Below are 22795 nucleotides of genomic sequence, written 5' to 3' on the forward strand. Positions count from 1 at the left end.
ACCATGGGTCAAGTGATCTAATGTGTAAAAGAAGAAAAAAAAAAACAATAATAGGGTGGCCAAAATGACACACTTGTTTGCCATCAGCAATGGAAACAGATAACCTTTTACTTCATCTGCTCAATAGATCACAAGGTCTGAAAGTGGTATTTTACTTCTTTGAAGTCAAGCACTAGTTCATTTGAATTTTTTAGTCTTAACTAAAGTGTTAGTTCACAAGAATTGTTTCAATTTAAGTATAGTGATAGTCTACCACCTACATTTCACTGTCTCTACAGCAGGCTGTCAGACTGGACACCACCTTGCCATGAGCATCAACGTTGGAGATGTAGCCTATACACTTCACCAAGTTCGCAATGACACAACTTTCTTCAATGGATGAATCCCACCTATACATTTATTTAAACATAAAAGGGGGAAAAGTATTTTAAAATACTTATTAATTTCTTTCAATTCATCAACAACAATGTATTCACTTTATTCACAAACTCAATAGTGAACAAAAATGTTTAAAAATTACAATCTATTTAATCACTATAATTTAGTAAGCATGCAATTGGTTGTAACAGTGCAATGGGACATACCCTGGGTGCCTGTAAGAAAGTATGTTCTCCAGCTCCAGAGATTGCAGGCCAACATCTCCCTAGATAGAATCAGTTCAAAGATTGAAAGATATTGCAATTACTATCTACTTCCTAAAACTAACTACTCCTACAGCCTTATTGTTAGACAGTACCCATCCACAACCCTAATAGTGTTTCAAGAGGATTTTAAAAACACTTGGAACATTCAAAGCTATACCAATGTGTTCTAAAAAGAGGCTGTTCAATATGGCTAGACATTTAATCATTTGTCCTCAAAGCTTTCCATTTTCTTTTCTTTTTTCTTTGAAAAGTCAACAAGTTTTTTATATTTATTTTTTAAACTGAACCCAAATCAAATCCAACAGAAGATATCATCCCAACCTCGAGGTTGCTAAAAGATCATGAGACTCACTGTGCTACAGAATTATATTCTAAATCAATGACTTGATGCAACTATATATTGTTTTGTTTTGAAGTCAAAGAGAAGAGATCTGATTCTCAAACATGTCAGAATATTGTTACAAAAACCTCAGTATGAGGTTAACATCTTTAGTAAACAGATCAGTAGCTTCTCACCTGACCTAGGTAGAGTCTGGCACAGAAGTAAGGCACATTGTCCAGGATGTCTACAAAGGATTCCATACTTTGCTCATCTGGGCTTGCAAACAAAGGCTGAAAGATACAAAACTTAGAATGTTGAAACATGACAGGTCGATTGGCTCACAGATGCTTATTCTGATCACAACTTTGAATATGTTTGTGTAATCAACACTAAAAAACTTGATGTTTCATTCAAACTTACTCTTAGATGATAGAAGACATTTCTTATAATGGTCATACAACAATCCCTTTTTTTTTAACTTCTTAAGGCTGCTTGTAGCAGCTATTTAAGTGTTCTGACACAAATACCAACTGGTCTCATGATTGAGTCAAACATTTACAAGTAATGCTAGAGAATAATGTTACTATTGGAGAGTCACATCTATGGCCAATGTAAACAGCTAGCTGTTTTGTTTTCTGATGTACAGAATAGATCCATTTCTCTTCTTTGTCCAACTTACTGTATTTTATTGGTTAAAGAATGTAAACCAAGCAAAATATAACAAATCCTTTTTAAAAGAACAAAAGCTTATCTAAAATGGAAGAACTCCATCCTTAAAACTATATCTAACAATAATAAGAGGAAGAAGAAGAAGAAAAAGAAGAAGAAAAAGAAGAATAAGGCTTGACTTTGAGTTTAATGAGGAATGCAGTATTTCCCATGGCTATGCAGCATATCTACCAATAATCTACAAGTTATTTCCCTTATTCAATATCAAACAAAATAATGAACTACAAATAATTAATTGGCTAATTGGGTATATTAGTTTATTGATTCATGTTTTGTTAGGTGCAATAAATAATTTAATTGTTTAATTAAAGTATCAACTTGATCGGATAATGCATCAGGGATAAATAGCATTAAGAGGACTAAACCCGACAAATGTAACCATATATGTGAATACTGAAGTATTAAGTTTCCCTTGTTGCTATTAAACCAAATATTAAATTATCAGTAAATTAATTGTCTAATTGGCTACTTTTTTTTATTGATTTATGTCTTGTCTATTTCGATGAATAATTGTGTGAAGTTTCAGGATAACATGTACACACTTTTTTAAAAGACAGACTAAACAATGAGATTTCCATGTTAAAAATGTATGGTGACAATGCCCAATACATAAAAAAATCTATAATCTAATTATTATGGAAAATAAATTTGTTAAAAGTAAAACAAGATACCTCAATGTCTTGCCCTGTACACACAGCCTGTCGACGCCAGACAAGTTCCTCACAGAGACTAGTGTCTTTATAGTTGGTACTGTACAAGTCTACTGCATAATTAATGGCTGAGCCAGTCATAGAACTGTCTATAACCTGTAAACCAATCAAGATTCATACTCCATCGTAAAACAATTCAATCAAAAGAGTTATGTTTTTGGATGATTACAACTTTAAATCAATTAATGGCCACCTCTGGGAAAATAAAATTCAGTTCATGACATAAAAAATAATAATTTTATGACCATCATTAAATCATTTGTAGGCCACAGGTGAGGCAATGAAAAAACATTTTAAATTAAAATCAAAGTGCACAATTCACCAAGTGACTGATTTAGCAAGCACAATTTAGCAATGACACATTTGAAAAATGATCTAAAAAAATATTTTTTTTCTAGCTTGTTAATACAGCTTATAAGTGTTTAGAACATGTGGTCCATACTCCTGTTAAGTGTGTAAGTTTTGTTTGATACAGCTATAAGTGTTTAGAACATGTGGTCCATACTCCTGTTAAGTGTGTAAGTTTTGTTTGATACAGCTACAAGTGTTTAGAACATGTGGTCCATACTCCTGTTAAGTGTGTAAGTTTTGTACTTGGGGGTTGAAGCTCACCTTTATAAATAATTTTTTCTTAGTTTCATTCAGGTAGTAAGCTATATCACACAAGATGTCTCTGGCAGTGGAGGACCAGCTAGTTTCTGGAGAAGACAACATGGAGTTTCAATAATTCATCTAAACAAAATAAACTTTGTGAACACAGGATTGTTTCTGTGTAAGAGCTAAAATGAAGATTAACTTGTGTGTGTCTGTGTGATCTTATGGTTGACAGTTATTAATACCTATTGGTTCCACATATGCCAGCCTACAGTGGATGGCCTGACATGGAAGATGTGCCAAGTATCTGGGCATAGGTCTCAGACGCTCTCTAGAAACTTGTTCACAATCTCCATAGTCCAGCATGAAAACTTCCCAAAGGTCAACGTGACACTGTGCTGTAACTGTACACCTGTACCACCTGGGAAAATAAATGCCAGTCTTTTAGAATATGAGTGGCACTGATGGCAGTCTTTAGAAAATAAGTGGCAGTGATGCCAGTCTAAAAGAAAATATCACTCTAACAGAACAAAAATCCCAGGGAAATCCACTGATTAGAACTCAAACTCTGTCTACAGTACACCAATATTTTCTAGATATCTTCACCAAGCATTAAAAAAAAAGATAGGCTATTGTATTATATAATAATCAAAATGATGTTTTCAAAATAAATATCCTCTCCATGAACTATTTCAATATAAAAATGTCAGTCTTCCTTATAAATAAAGACAACAAATACAATCTAAACATGGATCTAATGAAATCTTGCCTAACCCTGTTGTTAATTGAAAATAAAACCCATTGCTTTGTGGTTTAGTAGTGTTACACTTTTTTTTCTAAAATTGTAAGTTATTGTTTTCTGTTGTAACTACTATACCTCTTATTTAAAAAATCATATCTTATAATATTTCTAAATTTTATTTTGTAAATCCCTAGTATTCTTACCAGAAGATTTCAATATCTATAAGTAAGAGTAAAAAAAAAAAAAAAAAAAAAATCGACTTGAGTTCACCGTAGAACTAGATGTACAAGAAAAGATAATGTCAAGACTAAACCACTGCTTGGCAACAATAACAAACACTTGTAGACAATTACTGCTTTACAAAAGTTCAAGTACATATATAAAAGAAATAAAAGTCAACAATTATTGTAGAATTAAGTTTGATATAAATAAATAAAAAAAAAAAACAGTTGTAAGTAAGTAAGTTGTTAGACTCACTGGTTGTCTGTGGACTGTACTAAGCACACGCTGCCAACTTCCAAGTGGAATGTTTCTTTGCTACTTTCTGACTTGATCCACTGTGATTTAGTTTCTTCCATCTGTTCTTCTAGTTCAGACAACCTTACATTGAAGTGAAAGGTAATAGAGAGACTGAATGTAAATAGTATACATAAATGGATGAAACACTGAACCAAACAGACAAACACTGAAAACACATCTAACATTCATACTGTAACAGCACACTGAATGAAATAAATATACATTGATGACACATTGAAATAAACACAACACACAAACACTGACAAGACATTGAACCAAACCAAACACACCAACAACTGATGACAAACTCAGTCAAGTAGACAAACATTAACAAACATTTCATTGAAAACAACTAGAGAAATAGACAAATTACATGCAACAAATAAGCAGGGGCAGGCTATTTAAAATTTTGAAAGAACTTCAATGGTATTGTTTGTTCCTTTTCTTACAATAACAATATGATCAGTGAATACAGATAACCAGTTTTGAAATACTAGTAAGTAATTCAAGATTTACACTCAGGTAAGCTGAAGCTAAGGGAGCGTGGTGGCAGAGTGGTTAAGCTCTCGGCTTCTGAACCTGAGGTCCTGGGTTTGAATCTTGGTGAAGGCTTGGATTTTGAATATCGGGATTTTTAGGGCGTCCCTGAGTCCACCTAACTCTAATGGGTACTTGACTTTAGTTGGGGAAAGTAAAGGCGGTTGGTCGTTGTACTGGCCACCTGACACCTTGCTCGTTAACCGTTGACCATAGAAACAGATGACCTTAACATCATCTGCCCCATAGACCGCAAGGTCTGAAAGGGAAACTTTACTTTTTCTTTTTTTAAGCTGAAGCTTAACTTGCAAACAAGGTTGATTAATAAATAAGCAAGTTACGAATGGTAAGTGTAGACAAGTAATTAAAAACATAGCTTAGTACCATTCATAATTTCCCAGTTTAATTCATAATCTAGCAGGTTAATTTTTTTTTTTTTGGACAATAAAATTATCAACTTTAAACACACACAAAATGGAAAAGAGATGTACACTTGATAAATTTCTTTGTCCAAATTCCCCCCTAAAAAAACCCAACTATTTTGTTCCGATCAAATTATTAAAGTTTTGTTTTTAGATGACTTACTGATCTAATGTTTCCCATCGCTGAACATAGAAGTTGCTGGGAGTATCCACAAAGGCTAAGGCCACTGGCGTACATTCTGAGGTAAGGACCTCCTGTTTTAATTCACACTGCCTATTAGTAGAAACAAAACAAAAGACCATCAGTTCTCTGATGACTCATTTGATTAAAAAAAAAAAAGTCTTTTAACTACAGAATTTTTAAAATGTTTACCAAGCTGGTTAAGGTACATCCCATTTGGTAAAGAGGGTATAAGGCAAGATAGTGGTTGTGCTGATCACATCAAAATAAAATTTACATTCTCTGCCCCACAGAAACAAAATGAGCTTTACATTCTCTGCTCCACAGTAACAAAACAAACTATACATTCTATGCCCCACAGCAACAAAATGAACTATACATTCTTTGCCTAACAGAAACAAAATAAATTATACATTATATGCCCTACCCCCAACCGCGAACCAAAAAAAAAAAAAAAGGTCTTAAAATAAAACTTTACATTTTTGTTTTCCAAGTAATGCTACGCTAAAACAATTAGAATAATAGTTTATAACACAAAGTTGATCTTGTAGCCTGTTTATTTTCTGCTTATTAATTATGTGAATAAAAATGACATACAATGTGCAGCATTAAAAAAAAAAATCAATTCACTTACAGACAATAATCAAAGTATCTGACAAGAAGATGTTCTGGTATCTGAAGTTGTCCTCTGCACATGCCATACAAACTTTTCATGTGCTGAAAAGAAATTAGATAAAAAATTCAGATGTCAAGAAACAGGAAGAAACAAAAACAAAAACTAAGTTTTGTAGCCTATATTATAACAGGATATGGCTGCCTGGTGGTGGTGTATCTGTTTTGGACTGTCTTCAGTGATCTTGAAGGTCACAGGTTTGAACCCTGCCTGCTGCCATCAACTTGCAGTAGGTTTGGGCTAGAATCTGAAGGAACATTGGAACAAACATGCAGAACAAGTCATATTTGCGGATAATGAATACTACAAGGAAAGCAAAGTGTTCATTTTTGCTTGATTTACTTGTTTTCAGTAGACTGTAATTTAATTTTCTTTTTAAATGGGGTGTCATTCAGTTCCTAACTAAGAGTAATGTTAACTAAATTAGCAAATTTTAAGTACAGCCTATACTTGCTGTAACATATACCTAGCTTCAATATAGTTGTAACACCTTTATTATCATTAAAATATCTTGATGTTAATTTGGGTTCTAATGTTAGTCTTGTGTAGAGCTTGAATCGTTACTAAGTATCATGACAAACAATAAAATGCACTGAGCATTGACTTATTAGCAGACAAACAATTTATTGATTCAAAAATATACTTGATAAGTAATCCAGCCATGAAGATGTAGAGCACAATTATATAATAACATCAGGATTAAAATTATATCTTCATGTTCAGAACATAAACTTATAGTAATATACAGTACTCAATACAAAATGCTTATCTTAGAAAATATACATCCTTCCTCTTTGAGGACCAAGTTACAACTACTAAAATCTCGCTATCCCTCTTTCACACCAAGCTTTTTCCATGTGCACAAAGCACGTCTATCATAAGTGACTACAAATCACTACATGTCATGATGAGTCTCAAACAAGGCTGTGACAATAGTCAAAAGTTATTTTTTCAAATCCTATTTTACATTTTGCTGGGGTTCCTATTGGATAGTTAATGATTAGGAATAGTCACTCCAATTTCAAAGAAAGATAATGTAAAAAAAGAGAAGACTACGCTAAAAGATTGTATATACAAGAAGATTTGAAAGTTAAAAGGTTTTCATTAATTTTTTGTTTACTAAAATAATTAACAATTGACCCCAACCAGAGTGTCGCTTTGTATTTAGTTCTCACTGAAATGTAAACAATTCACTGATGGAAGTGATTATGAAAATTGTTTACATTTTTTAATGAGAATTTCTTTTGAAAAATTTATGTTTCAACTGTCAAATCACTAGCAAATGTCTTCTTCAGAAACAGAATTTAAAAAAAATGTTGTATTGTACAAAGCAGTGAATGAAACCATTTGAATAGAAAGAGTGTTGTATTCAATAATGCAAATAAAGTTTTGATACCTCTGGATTAGTTTGGGCAAAATGTTTCTCCTTGAGTGAAGATCTGATGCTGACATCATTGACAGCGCCCACACCATCTACTTGGATTTGGTGGACCAAAGGACTCAGCCAAAGGGTCGACCCCATGCTGTGACACAATCCAAATTTTCTTGTGAATTCACTTATATATATAAACTTGTACAAAAAGATGATCCAAAAAAAAACAAATTGGAGAGTACAAATACTACTTGACTACTTAGTCCAAATCAATATTGTTTCTAAACTTCTCATTTAAGCAGGCACAAAATAAATCATACAGATAAAGATGAATGTAAAATAGGATCAATAAATAGGATCAAAATGGAAGATAAAAAGAAGTGTACTTTATGTACTAAATGGTGAGTGCATTAAACAACTAAATGACAGATTTATTCTGAAACTTAAAAATAATTTCTAGAAAAGACTTTTGATCTGACCTCATCATGATCTGTCCAATGAGTTGCTTGCCATTGATCAGTTCATCAACAAATGTGTCTGCCTGAGAACCAGAGCACATCATAGATAACAATCAACAATCATTTAGAACAGAAACATTATCTTATTCAAAAGAAAAAAAATGAATGTGCCAACACACAACCAAATAAAAACTTGGACTGTAAAACTTGGACTCTATTAGTCATCAACAACTTCAAATTGACTCACATGGCCTATTTTCTTTCAGAAAAAAAAGTTTAGTTTTTTTTTCAATAGTTTTTTTAACTAACCTACTTACCAGCCCTTACTGAGCCTACCTCAACAGTCCACTCGAAATCATCATCCATAGGCTTGATATTACACAATATGACCTCCACAGCCTAATTTGTTGGGAGAAGAGAATACACAATTGTTATGCTACAAATAAAGCCTTTGAGATTTATTACGGCTATAGTGTTTCAACAAAGTAGAAGAGAATATCAATAAATCAGTTCAGCTCCACTTCCCCAACTCACAACCACTAAAAGAGGTATTTCTGCCTCACACCCACCTGAAAAGGAATCTCTGCCAGTTCTTGAGGTAATTTCATCAGCTGGTCCAGGGTAACTTTCTCTTCTCTACCATCATCCACCAACCAAACTTTGTACTGGTGACGATAACGAGATTTCAAATCTATCTCTAGCACCTTGACCCTTGCAAAGAAATTTAAGATCTTTTAATGTCATGAAATATAAAGAAAAACATTGATACATTTTCTCAACTCAGACATGAATAATTTGATTGATGAGAATTACAAGGAATGGTGTACAGAGTTTACCTCTTTCAAACTACTGAATACCCAAAACACATCATATGAGCAGGGGCAACACTGCAATATCTTCAAATTCAGGAAATATCTCAGACTCAGGGCAAGAACCTTAAGCTTAAACCTGGCAGAGACATTTCCTTACCACTGTCTGTTTCTATTAGTTTAAAAGGCAAATTCTTTGTGAGCATCAGACAATTTGCTGATAAAAGGCCTCAGCAAGACAAGAGACTAGCAGTTTTTGTTTTGTTTTTTTATAAAAAATTTGACAAAGGCAATAAGAACAAGTGTGAAATAATTGACAAAGTCTTACAGTCTTTGAAATATACTTTTCATCAATGAAAGCTAACATATTAAATGCTCATGCCAATGTGAAACTCCTAATTATAAATATATAAATAACATTTTAAAAATACCTGTAATAATTTTGGTCTTTATCTTGAAGTGTGCACAGTTCATCTGCCAGTATAGAAAGTAAAGTGAGCCAATACAATGGAGGCTATTATTCATAGCAAATTAAAGAAAGTATTTTCATGTGTCCCACATGACTGCACATTGTTAAGTAAACCAAACTGTAGATCAAAAAATCTAAAAGAACATTCTAAATCAGAGGCCTAGCAAAACTTTGTGTTTAAACCTTGAAAGTTCTTCTGTATACAAATATGCTGACCAGAAAAAAATCACATTCCGAAGAATAGTAGGAGTTAATTTCAAGGACAACATTAAACCTAACTCAGACACTGGGTCACTTCAGTGCATCCTTCAACAGAACTAGCAAGTAAGTGAGCTACTTTGAGAGACCAAAGCCAATTATTAAAACAATGAGCTCAACTCTCCAAAGAAACTGTTCCAACTTGTTTTCATGAATACATAGAAACAATGAAGAGAAATGTTGAGTACTAAGTGTTGGCTGAGTGCTACTAATAGTTTTGGAAAAGTAAAGGCTGGCCACATGAAGACCTTGTTCACTGTCAGACATAGAAACAGATGAGCTTTACATCAGGTCAGAAAGGGGGGTACTTTACCTTTTTTTTTTCTACAAAGTCTAACACATCAAAAGCAGATTTAGGGATGACACATTTGGGTATTAATACACTGGCACTTCTTTTTCATCTGCCCAGCCTAACAGTCTTATCTAGAAATTGTAATGAATTTGAATGTTTAATCTCTTCTAAGCAATCTTCTCTAAAAATCTGTTCAAGTGAACTCACCAATTTTACAAGTCACCAGCTTAGTAGAAGAGAGTGCTGAGGCCAGCTCAATGACAAAGGCCTTTATATGACCAAAATAGATGAGATGCTTTAGGCAACAATGTGGTTTCAAAAATGTCTTCAAAGCTCAAAATAAAATCCCTAGCTTTAGATGGATTTACACTTAAGACTTTGAGCTAAACAGCCAAATACTTGCCCACTATCAATGAAAAGTCAACATTTACTTACCAGAAAATGTATCAGGCACAAAAGGGGCATGGTTGCTCTCCTTACTGTAATACATTAACATATCCAGGACAAGTTTTTGATACTGTATTCTTAGGTCAGTGCGCACTGCATCTAGGTAAGACCTGTGCTCTACCAAGTGGCAGTAGTAGCGGCTGGTATTCTTCACATTGATGATCTTGATCTGTGTTGAAAAATAAAACAAAAAAAATGTTCAAAGACTTTAAAGTAAAGTTGTTTTTTAAATAGCCCACAGTAAACAATAGCGTTATGTGTCCACCACAACACTCAATTTGTTGAACTCTCTTTCACAGACAGAGTGTAGCCATTAGAACTAGATGAAATTCCATTAAAAATCCATTCCTCCATTGGAATTTTAGGTTAAGACATTCAATTAAGCAGCCAGGGACTTCACTGCTCAACCCTCTATTATTTAAGTGGAGACAATAAAATATATAAAACAAATCCTGCAATCACAGTTTCCTATCATTAGTTATATCGCAATGAAGTAAATCTGAAAGCAATAGAACAAAAAAAGCAATCCTGTTACTGAGATTTAAATGATTTGTCTCAAATAGTGTTAATTTAATGCTAGGCAGAAAAAAATCTGAAGAAATATCATACAGAAATGATAATGGGCAGTTTTTTAATTCCCACAAATATCAATCATACCCAGCTTGCTTGACGCATTCATGTAAGATCTAGTATAGATCTGTTACATTCATTAGAGATCTAGTATGATATGTTACATTCATTTGAGATCTAGTATGATCTGTTACATTCATTTGAGATCTAGTATGATCTGTTACATTCGTTTGAGATCTAGTATGATCTGATACATTCATTTGAGATTTAGTATGATCTGTTACATTCGTTTGAGATCTAGTATGATCTGATACATTCATTTGAGATCTAGTATGATCTGATACATTCATTTGAGATCTAGTATGAAATGTTACATTCATTTGAGATCTAGTATGATCTGATACATTCATTTGAGATCTAGTGTTATCTGTTACATTCATGTGAGAACTAGTACAATCTATTTTCTTCTCCTCTAAACAATGCCTACTTTGTAGTAACACATTTTGTTTAAAAAGAATAGAACCTTATCTCCTATAAAACATGGTGTAATGCTTTATATGTAAAAGTGTGCCATTTAGTTTACAATGGTAGAAATAGTGATGGGGTCCTACAGACTTATTTTGCAGAATAGGAGAACACAAATCAAAGTCAGAAATCTTGTTTGCATTACCAGGTCAAGAATATCAAACATATAAAAACATTAACAAACAAACAAGCATTAAAATAGAATTAAAGACAAATTAAGATCAAAATAGTAAGAGTGTTTAGAGGTCAGTGACAAACAAATACACAATCTAGAAAGATAACATCAAAACACAACTAATTCCCAACAAAATTATTTTCAAGATTAATTTAGAAATTTCCCTCTAAATCAACTTAGCTTAGCCCTAAGCTCTACTACACCTAGTATTCCTAACCCTGCAGCCATGTTTAAACCACTTGAACTAAAGTTCTACTACAGCCAGACAATGATTGTGATCACATGTTACAAGTTCTGAATGAGTTTCAGTGTGGGACTAAGCAGTAAATAGTTAGCTAGAACATCCTCAGATAAAACAGAACTTTCTCTATTCAGTTAAAACCTTTTGTGAAAATACCTCATATTTGTTCTTCAATGAATCAATGTTTCTGAATAAACTTAGTGTCAGTCATTAGTCTGATCATATTTGCTCTCTTTCAATGGACATTTCAAATCTCACCTTGATTTCACCAGATGATGGTAGTGTGTTGTGACAGTGGAGTCCACTCTTTGAGTCTTGATCAGGTAACAAGATGTGACGACACTTACAAGTAGTTGGGTAACTAGGAAATAAAGGAAATAAAAGAATTAAATTATACAAGCAAAATATACAAAATCCTTTTTAAAAAAACAAAGCTTATCTAAAGGGGAAGAACCCTGCCCTTAAAACTTTAACTATCAATAATGTACAAGTTATTTCGATTATTTGATATCAAACAAAATAACTAATTACCAATAATTAATTGACTAATTGGGTACTTTTTTTTATTGAGTTATGTTTTTTTAGGTACAATAAATAGGCGAATTGTTGAAAGTATCTATTTGATTGGAGAATGTGTGAGGGAGAAATAGCCTTAACAATTATTTTATTTAACCAGACTAAACCCAACAAATTTAGCCATATCAGGGAATACTGAAGGATAAGTTTCCCTTGTTGATATCAAACATAACAATTAATTACCAGTAATTAATTGACTAATTGGTTACTTTTTTTTATGTCTTGTCTAAGCCAATGAATAATTGTGCAGGTTACAACTTGATCAGAGAATGGGTTTTGAAAGAAAGACAGAGTGAGTTGATATAAGCTTAGTAAATATTTGCATGCATTTATTTTACAAGCCTCACCTTTGAATAAAAGAAAACATTTTAATAAGACTTAGAGCTCTCTATAGGAAAAGAATAGTAATATCATCTTATACCTGTATAATATGAAACATGAGCATACGGGAAAGTAACTGCCTCCTGAATCTTAAATTGAAATCTTGGTGAAGGCTTTTTACAATTCTGAATTAACCAAGTCTACTCAGCTTTAAAATGTTTCTCAAGATTAATTGGAAAGAACTATTCACAATTAGATATTGTCCAGGCCACATAACCCCTCTTCAACTGCTGGCCACAGCAACAAGTCAAATTTACTTTATATCTACACAACAACATTGCTTTAAGTCTTTATGGGAAAAAGATGGCATAATGATCCTCTCAACTCTGATACTTTTCAAAAGCTGTAAGCAGCCATTGAAGTCTAGACGCTCTAGAAGATCTAGATAATCTAGATCAAAAGTATTCAAATTAAAGAAACTAGATATCTTATCTAGAATAGATTTAGACTGATTCAAACCATTCAGTCACTCTGGACCTAGATCTAGACAATAGGATAACACCAGATTATTTAAAAACAGAACTTTAACTGTGTCAAAAGACCGGATGTGAGCATTTTCAAAACAAATCAAATCTTATTTCGCATTCTTCCGAAAATGGAAAAATAATAAAATTGGATTTTTCATTGAAAAAAAAAATTGAAAAAAATTCAAATTTTTTTTTTATGTCAGGGAAAATTTCTGATTTTTGGGTTAGAAAATTGGATCAGAAGAAATTTTGGGAATTCTGAAAATTTTCAGAAAATTCCCACCACTGCAATAAATGTCTATCTTCAAAGGCAAGATGACTATGGCATTTTTTTTACTTTGTACTCAAAAATGGCCAATGAGTCCATCCAATTAGAAAAGCTGAATAAATATAAGGTGGGATTAGAATGGGAATTAGCTTGGTTCGCAACTAGTATAATTTATCTGTCTCGTTACCTTTTAATCTAGTTGTTGTCTTAGAGAATTAAATTATATAGTAATAAAAATTTTGTTAGCAGACGAGAATAATTGGAACTATTTTTTTTTCAAAATTATTAACATTTTAAACTTTAATTATTGTTACATTTTGAACATTCAGGTAAAACAATTTTTGAATATTTTTTATTTTGTAAATATTTATGAAATCGAAGAACACTTTGAAATGAGAGGACCTAGATAATAAGCTATGATGTAATTTAAGTGAAAGTAGGGCACTGTGTCACTTACACACACTTTCCAAATGACTTTAAGAAGGGACACAACTCCTTGTCTGGATCTTTTTCTAGATTCTGTTGAATTAAAAGTAAATTTAATCAAGTTACATTCAACAGTGAAAAATAAAAGAGTTTTAGCTTTACTATTTTTTGTAATGCAGAGAAAATTTCAAGAAAAATATATTATTAATTTCAACAAACTTCATAATTTATCAACACTAAGTTAAGAAAATAAAAATAAGTCACTAACAGACAAATGTCCAGCGATGAAGTTGTCAAATTTGATATTCTTCTCTGAACCACAGCGGTCTAATATGCCTTTCAAACTAACAGCTCTGTCTGGAAACTCTTCAGTTACAATGATTTGAGATATTGGCTGAAGTGCTGGCTATTGAAAAGAACAAATACACTTGTATAACAAAAATATCTTCAAGTATTCAGGAGTAAATAAATACATTTGAATAAAAAGCTATTAAAAATATCTTAAAACAAGAAAAACATAAAAAATACTTCCTAAAGATAAGATAAGATAATTTTATTGATCCAATCAAATGGAAATTCAGTTTGACTACAATTGACAACATCAGCGTAACTACTGTACAATAACAGTATAGATGAAAAATTCGAACAAAAGCTCCTTTAAACAAGTTAAAGATTGATTGAAACAAAATTTCCCAACAGTTATAATGAAAACAGAACTTAAAAAGACCCTGGTGAATAATGGATTTATCTGCATCAGGTGTGGCAAATATTGCATGCTCCAACTGGGCCTGTGTAGCCAGCAATCATTAATCTTCTGAATCAGGGAAAATGCCTGATAACTGTCTAAATACTCTTTGGTTTTTTGTTTCTGATTTAGTCTAAAATACTAATAGGTACAAATACTAATAACTATCAATAAAATCAATAATAAAATTCAACCCAAACCCAATTTTTCATTTCACTAAAATTATTTAATTTTAATAAATGTAGGTCCTGTCTACCAAACCTGCTATAAACAACAAATACAAACAATGGTTTGAGTTAGTTAAACTGTTTTCAAAGTGGCAATATTGGATATTATTAGGATTACTGATTCTTTGTAGAATTATGTTAAGAGCCACTGATAATTAACAATATGTGACATGACATCTGAGATACATGTAATAAGTTGACAATTAGTTGTATCCAGAACTGGAGCAATGTTCTTTTTATAAGGACTGCAATATGACATTTTCAAAGGAGAAAATCAAGGGAGATCATTCAATGACTAAGTAATACAAAACGTATCCTTCAAGAATAATAAAATTAGTGAATAATTATTAAACTCAATAATTAATCACTTTTTTTAAGGGAGGCAACCATTAAGACATATTTTTAAAAAAAACGGACACCAATATGTAATTTACTTTTATTTACCTCTTTGGCTGAAGTCCTGTCTCTGAAATAGTCCAACATACAAGCAAGTCTGTTACCAAATTTTGTCTTGCTGTTGGGCAATCCATAGTGGATGACTCTTGTAGCGTTTGTGATGGCTAAGTCCTCGTAACACTGGTCTGTGCATACTGTAAACATGATTGTAGTATAAGATTTATTAAGATTAAATCTCCTTTTAGTCCTTTATATACATTTGTTTAGTTTTTAGGTACAAGGTCAAACTCTGACATTCAGAACAAAAGAACATATATACTACCAGAGTTCCTAACTTTTAGAGATTTTTAAATATCTGAATGTGTTAAGGATTTCAATTAGCTTAGATATTTTGAAATGAATAGCTTTGCCTAAATATATAGAAAGACAGTGAAAAAAAAAAGGGCTTATAATACCAAATCTATATAGAACACTGATTTATTCAAAAATTTAAAATGTTGTCTCTGTAAAGTGAACTGAATAACAAAGATATATTTTTATTATATCCAATCAACCCTCTCAGTCCATCAAAGTTGTTAAAAAAATCATTATCTTCAATATGACAATTTCAAATTCACTTCATTTTTTTAACAGATATTTTATGCAGTGATGAGCTATCATAGTTAAATTAAAATGTGAAACCTAAGATTCTTAATCTCAAGCCTTACCAAGAACTAAAAACTGTTTTGAATGAGATGAACGCAACCACTGTTCTCTGGCTTCATTCTTTTCATCAAAGGAAAGATCTTCATGAATTAACAAGCAGTAAGCCCCCCTTGATTTAGCAGCCTAAAAATGAAAATAACAATTAAGGTTTAAAATTAGAAAAAAGAAAAGAAAAATTCCAGTTTTGAAGTTCTTGTATTGCAGACTCACAGATTTTCAAAAATATTAACATATATTTATTTGGCCTATTTGCTGCAGGTTTTCGTGGTGATACATATTATGCATAGAATGGATTGTACAGTAATGTTTACATTTTTCAGATAAAGATCACAAAATGAAGAAAAATATATTTAAAATTTAATTCTAACAATAAAAGAATATATATATCATGAAAATTACCATTTACAAAAAAAGCATATTTATTTGTCAAGAGGATTTATAAAACTTGAAGAATAACTACTAACATAATTATCGTGTACCTATTTAACATAAATTCAAGTAGGCCTGGAGGAACAACAGTTATAAATTAGAAAACATTATTTTCTCCAATAAGACTTTGTGTGTTTAAAGAAGAGATTGCTTGTTCTGTGACAAACAAATATTCAAAAAGCAATGTGAATTATTATTTATATTAGGAGATCCTCAAAATTATCCTATAGGGTCCCAAACCTTCTAAATAGAAATTCAATCAGAGCTTTATGGATTAGCATTCATAGTAAAGTATTTTAACAGCACTATTTCATCAATCTCTCTCTTAAAAATACAAAAAATACTAGCAGAACCAGATCTTTAAAAATAACTTGACTTTATGACATTCACTATTATCTAACTATAAGGAGACCAAACAAACAAGGTGATTGATGCTTTCATAAGTATTATATATTCTGTGACTAAATAGCGTCTGCGTTTGACTTTAACTTGCATAAAAGTCACATTAAATTGAATGTTACCTTTGACAGCTCAATGGCTTCAGACAAGTCAGACGTAAATGTTACCACTCGTTCCAAAGTACTGGTCAGATTATCAATCACACTGCAGAAGGTCATCAGTTTTTTGGTCGATAATGACATCAATACAACCTGGTCAGCAATACCACAGTATTTAGCACTATCATATCGTAGTCATTACTACAGCTTGTAGGACATCAATATACACAATCATCACATAGCCCAATCTTCATTGAGAGCACTTACCAGAAAGAAAAATTATACTACTTAGCACTATATAGCAGCACTTAGCACGGTTATATTTTATTGTTCGGCATAATTATAATTCCATCTCTAGCTTACAAATGTTCTAAATGAGAATTGGACTAAGTGATCTGGTTATTTAAGGACCAGCTCTCTTGGTCTCACTATGGCACACTGGTAGAAATATTTAGAAGTGGACACTAGTTAACAACATGGAGCCCCCTTTTCTTCAGTGGATTGTTTCAGCAATTTAATGCAGCTGTCTCTGAGACATGGCCCAGTCTGTAAAAGCCACCTTGCTTTAACATGGGGGGGGGGGGGGGAAACTGACCTTAGTGTCCCATTAGCTGCAGTTCTACTACAGAATTTGTCAGTCCCCTACTAGATAAATCAGCTTTCAGTCATAACCCCTAGGAGCAAAAGTGACCTCAATGCATGATGTGACTGAAACCCTGACCCTCTCAACCATCTAAGAACCTTCAGAAAGAAGTTTGGGTGAAGAGAGTCTGCTCCAAAGCATCGTTAGCTCCAATACTCAATAAACTTTTTTCAGGGTAATTATAATATTGATAATCAAATGAATCTGATTGTATAGATTTAGAGAGCAGTGTAACTCAGAGTGGTTACACTTGGTGAGTGCTGTAAATTTAAAACTAATCTTAAGTTAGTATTAAAGAAAAAAAAAACAACACTATAATCCCAGGATGATATGTTGAACAGCTGTAAGAGCCAACCTGATGCACATCTCCATAAACTGCTGCCTCTAGTTTGGATGAGATGACAATGTAGGGCTCCAGGGTGTACTTCTTGACAAACAGGTTCATGTTTTGGTCCCACTCCTTGGCAAATATCATGATCTGGGCTGGGATTGTTTTCTTTTCACGTTCACTGAACACAAGCTTGAATCTTGTCATGATGTCCTCCACCTGGTGCAGTCAATACAACAAAAAAGTGAAACACACACAAAAACATATAGCTATATATATATGTTTGGTTACAATGAACTTTAAGAGACTATTTTATTCTATTAGTTTCTGTTTCAGCAACAAGTAAACCTTACAGGTTTATTTACACAGATCATTGTGTTTATATTTTAGAATAAAGCAGAACTGACATCAGCTGAAGTGTGGAGTTAATGAGTTTTAACTAGCAGCTCATTTAATCAATCTCAGACATTCCCTCAAGACAATTTTTAAAAAAATTATCTCATATGGTTCTCCATCCATTATACTTGCATACAGGGTACAGCAGCATTTATCAAACTACGGTATACCTGGGGCGCAAAGTGTGTCTTTCTTTTTACAAGGTACCAAAAATTGTTTGAATTTGCACTGTGGTTATAAGCCATATGAAACTATTAATCAATTATTATTATTACCAATGTTAATAAATAAATTAAGTAATATTATTTCATTCATCCAAGGGCAATTAAACCTATTTCATACATTCATGTTCTACTGTCTATCTATGTTGCACGACTTCTTAATTATTAGACCTGTGTTTTACTTACTAGGAAAAATGGTGCCTAGTAGATTTAGTAGAATTATTTCTGAATTTCAAAATGTAGGAAGACACAGCACTCCCCCAAATTGGCAAATTTTTTAAAAGTTTGAGAAATAGTGGTTTATAATATTTGTGTTATTTTTATCATCCACAAAATTGAAAGAAATGTGAATGAGATTCTGCTATCATTACAATCCTTTAGCATTTACTTTGCAAGGGTGGTAACAAAATATAAAAGAAACAAATACAACACTCCAAAATATTTCCTAAACTTGAAAAATAAAAAAATAAGCTTGCAATGTTAAAAAGAATTCTCCTCAGGACCATTGATATCTGAAGTTAGGAGATTCCTCCTATAAATTGAAGACTCTATTGATTGATCATCAAGTAAGGTATATGTAGATAAAACTACTACTTGTTTAGCAGGTAAAGTAACAAATCTTGCAAGCACACTGTCGAATCCCAACAGACCACAAAAGTGAAGTATACAGAGCCAGAAGAATCCCTGTATTATATATGTAAGTAAAACATGAACAGACATTAGTATAATATTTCAAGTAAATTGAATCCACTCTACCTGAGTTGGATACCTGGCAGACAAAATATTAGCATCATCTAAAATCTGAAAGAAAAGAAAAAAGCTTCATTCATAAGAACTGGGTGCAGCTTAACAATTTTCAAATATGAAAAATTATTAGCAAAATATAATACACATAATAACTCTTATTTCCATAGAATGCAGTGGTTACACGTTACAGCAAACTTCTGATTTGGTACAATACAGTTACCAACATATTTTTAAACATTTATATAAAAAGAATGTCTGAGGTCTGGTTCAGTATTAGAAGATACCGATAGCTACTCTTTTTTATATGAAACTCGGATGTGTGTGGATATTTTTTTTTCCACAAAAATTTTTTTTAATGAAAGTGATGATACTACAGTGTATAAGGCTACACATATTGAGTGTTTGAAATGACTTCTTCTGTTCAAAAGATATTGAAGATATATACTTTCCTTTCAGCTAAACATGTTTTATTTACTAAATAAAAAAAATATATGTATTGTAAAAATATATGTATATATTTGTTTTAGAGTTATTGCTTTTTTAGGAGTTGGACATTTTAAACCAGAAATATTAAACTTGGCTGAATTTCTATGTTAGAGATGTTATTTTTGTTACTATTCAAATCATGCTCAAGCTTGGTTCTGTGTTAGCAGAGACAAACAAAAGCAGCAAAACACAAAGCTTACCACATGACACAAACGCTTGCAGCTTGTGGAATTGGCTTCCAACATCCGAAGCATACTGCTCGGTGTCGAGATAAGAAGGTCACATCCTTTCAACAGCGCTGTCTGAACCTGTAAAAAATTAATATTATATCTTCACATTCAAAAGTCAAGTTAAATGGAACCAACATATCACACTGGTGACTATGAACATGATTTTATTTAAGATGATATTATTTTTTTTTGGGGGGGGGGGGGGGGGGGGGAGAAGTAATGAAATAACATAACAGAACTTGAAAGACACTAAAGCTCTCTTGTAAAGCCTTAGATGAAGTACTTTATGATTGCATATTAAGATAAAATAAGACAATTTTATTGATCCAATCAAATGGAAATTCAGTTTGACTACAATAGACAACCTCAGCAGAACAAAAACAATATGGATGAAAAATTTGAACAACATTCACTCATGAAACACATACACATTCACAACCAGCGCTTTATGAGTTTGACTTCTATGTACTTCTCAATGATGACAGCTGATCTTGTAACACTCTGACCGATATTATGTTTCCAAGTCAAGAGTAATTGACCTCCACTAGTTTCAAATTCACAATTTCTTAATTGGGAACAAGTCTGAACTTAATAAAGTAATAATAATGGGCTACTTAATACATGCAGATTATAGGATTACCATCACCAAGGAGAAAATAGAGTTCCTGATGTACTCAGCTTAAGTGTGTTGATTTCAGCAATGAAACCTTAGGATGCTAATCTTCATGCAGTGATAACAACTAGGTTATTCCAACAAGGGTCAAACCCACATAGCCTGGTAACCAATGTAGGGTCAGCAGAGTTAGGCCATGATGATGATAATATTAATAACAATTGACAAGGCTTTAGTATTATATGGCCTGGAAGACAGACATGACAACAAATTCCATTGTCCTTCCAAGAGCTAAGAGCCATGGCCAACAATAATAAGAAGTCATGAAATGTTGTTATTGTAAAGAAAAAGACAGACAACATGTCCTACTTGTTCACTCTCCTCACACCCGCCTGCATATAAGACAATCTTTCGAATTTGATAAACGTTAGATGGAAAAGTTGTTAAAAACTCTTCAACTTTGTCAGATATGTCCCTGACCTTCATGCAAGATGGAGCCAATATTAATGCACGAGGCTGAAAGAGAAAGAAAATAATTAGTGTATATATTTATATTGGGACAATCTTCTCTATTAAAATCTCTGTAAACACTTCTCAAGAACTTGACAACAAGAATTCCAAAATAATGTGATTGTTTAATAGCAAAAAAATAACAGCCAATACTAAATAGTAGTCTACAAGATACACTTACTACAAATGCTTTTGCAAGCACACTGCCCTATACAAGTCTCTTTCTGTCTCATCCTGGACTCATACTGCTTCACTAGACTGAATCACTGTCTGAACTAACAGTACCAGACTAAATCACTGTCTGAACTAACAGTACCCAACTAAATCACTGTCTGAACTAACAATACCAGGCTGAATCACTGTCTGAACTAACAGTACCCAACTAAATCACTGTCTGAACTAACAGTACCCAACTAAATCACTGTCTGAACTAACAATACCAGACTGAATCACTGTCTGAACTAACAATACCAGACTGAATCACTGTCTGAACTAACAATACCAGGCTAAATCACTGTCTGAACTAACAATACCAGGCTAAATCACTGTCTGAACTAACAATACCAGGCTGAATCACTGTCTGAACTAACAGTACCCAACTAAATCACTGTCTGAACTAACAATACCAGACTGAATCACTGTCTGAACTAACAGTACCCAACTAAATCACTGTCTGAACTAACAATACCAGACTGAATCACTGTCTGAACTAACAATACCAGACTGAATCACTGTCTGAACTAACAATACCAGGCTAAATCACTGTCTGAACTAACAATACCAGGCTGAATCACTGTCTGAACTAACAGTACCAGACTGAATCACTGTCTGATTTGAACTAGCTCTCTGTCTGGTCCCTAAAGGCTTTCCATATTTGTGATCAGAAGTCATATTTATGTGTAACATTCATACCAGTACTGTCCCTGGTCCATTGTCACGGTTAATTGCTAAGTAGCATGCTGACCTGTGTCACATGTATCAGCTGATCGCAAATAACCCTATTGTGTCGCCAATACAGTTACAACACTAAATAGGTGATTTGGACATAAATCCTTTTCTTTTTTACTTTAACGAGTGCATAGTAGCTTATACACTTTATCTAGGTAATTTGCACATCATCTTAATAATGTGAATAAATGAAACATTTTCCCCAAACTAACAGATTACTCTAGTCAATGCTTAATTAATCTGCACATAACATTAATATTATATGCATGTTGAATTTTAAAATTACAATGGATTCCTGGGCACATAGGCTTCATGGGAAATGAAAAGGCAGATAAATTATTAAAGGTGGGGGTCTTTCTTCTTATGAGTAAAGGTGTCCTATACAGTAATATATATGTATATACTATATAAGACTTCCTTTTTTTTTGTTTACATTCTTGTAAAAAGTTTGCATAAATATTTCAGAAAAGAAAAAAAAGTTTGTTTTCAATAGACCAAAAGAAGCTGCTGTGCCTAATTAGAGTTTGGTGAAAATGGACTTTCACCACAGATGATCTGTCAACCATCTGTCTCCAATACTATTTGTATTGTGCCTTGAATAAATCTCTTTCAATGACAAGCCCATTCATTTTTTTTATCTTCCCATCGCCTCTTCTTCTTTTTTCTGATACAGTTCCCTGAAGGAAGATCTTTGTGAGCCCTGATAAGGCCATAAAGATTTAGTTTGCATTTTTTATTACAGTGGTCAGCAGGTCATTGTGGGGCCCAATAGCCATTGTGATCCTGTTTCGATTCTCCTACTCTTTATTCAAGATAAGTTGATTATTGGGGAAAATGTATAAACTGATCTATTTATAGATTTTAAAA

The 22795-nt window shown here is 32.7% G+C and overlaps 1 protein-coding gene across 6 annotated transcripts in view; it reads right to left on the bottom strand.

Annotated features, from left to right (window-relative positions):
• The window catches only part of LOC106072324 (uncharacterized), a 47375-nt gene that overhangs the window by 8357 nt on the left and 16223 nt on the right, over positions 1 to 22795 (bottom strand). For all 6 annotated transcript variants that reach the window (XM_056034762.1, XM_056034763.1, XM_056034761.1 and 3 more), the window contains 25 exons: positions 20840 to 20986; positions 19828 to 19935; positions 19151 to 19195; positions 17805 to 17996; positions 16831 to 16959; positions 15883 to 16003; positions 15224 to 15369; positions 14076 to 14213; positions 13839 to 13900; positions 11948 to 12050; positions 10167 to 10347; positions 9144 to 9186; positions 8473 to 8614; positions 8240 to 8302; positions 7925 to 7986; positions 7470 to 7596; positions 6035 to 6117; positions 5383 to 5493; positions 4219 to 4341; positions 3245 to 3420; positions 3018 to 3103; positions 2367 to 2501; positions 1161 to 1256; positions 585 to 643; positions 261 to 389 (listed from right to left, as the gene is read on the bottom strand). In XM_056034762.1, the coding sequence (XP_055890737.1) occupies positions 261 to 389; positions 585 to 643; positions 1161 to 1256; positions 2367 to 2501; positions 3018 to 3103; positions 3245 to 3420; positions 4219 to 4341; positions 5383 to 5493; positions 6035 to 6117; positions 7470 to 7596; positions 7925 to 7986; positions 8240 to 8302; positions 8473 to 8614; positions 9144 to 9186; positions 10167 to 10347; positions 11948 to 12050; positions 13839 to 13900; positions 14076 to 14213; positions 15224 to 15369; positions 15883 to 16003; positions 16831 to 16959; positions 17805 to 17996; positions 19151 to 19195; positions 19828 to 19935; positions 20840 to 20986 (2807 nt within the window). The remainder of the gene's footprint in view (positions 1 to 260; positions 390 to 584; positions 644 to 1160; positions 1257 to 2366; positions 2502 to 3017; positions 3104 to 3244; positions 3421 to 4218; positions 4342 to 5382; positions 5494 to 6034; positions 6118 to 7469; positions 7597 to 7924; positions 7987 to 8239; positions 8303 to 8472; positions 8615 to 9143; positions 9187 to 10166; positions 10348 to 11947; positions 12051 to 13838; positions 13901 to 14075; positions 14214 to 15223; positions 15370 to 15882; positions 16004 to 16830; positions 16960 to 17804; positions 17997 to 19150; positions 19196 to 19827; positions 19936 to 20839; positions 20987 to 22795) is intronic.

The sequence above is a fragment of the Biomphalaria glabrata genome, chromosome 7 (genome assembly GCF_947242115.1).
Source record: "Biomphalaria glabrata chromosome 7, xgBioGlab47.1, whole genome shotgun sequence".
NCBI lineage: Eukaryota > Metazoa > Mollusca > Gastropoda > Planorbidae > Biomphalaria > Biomphalaria glabrata.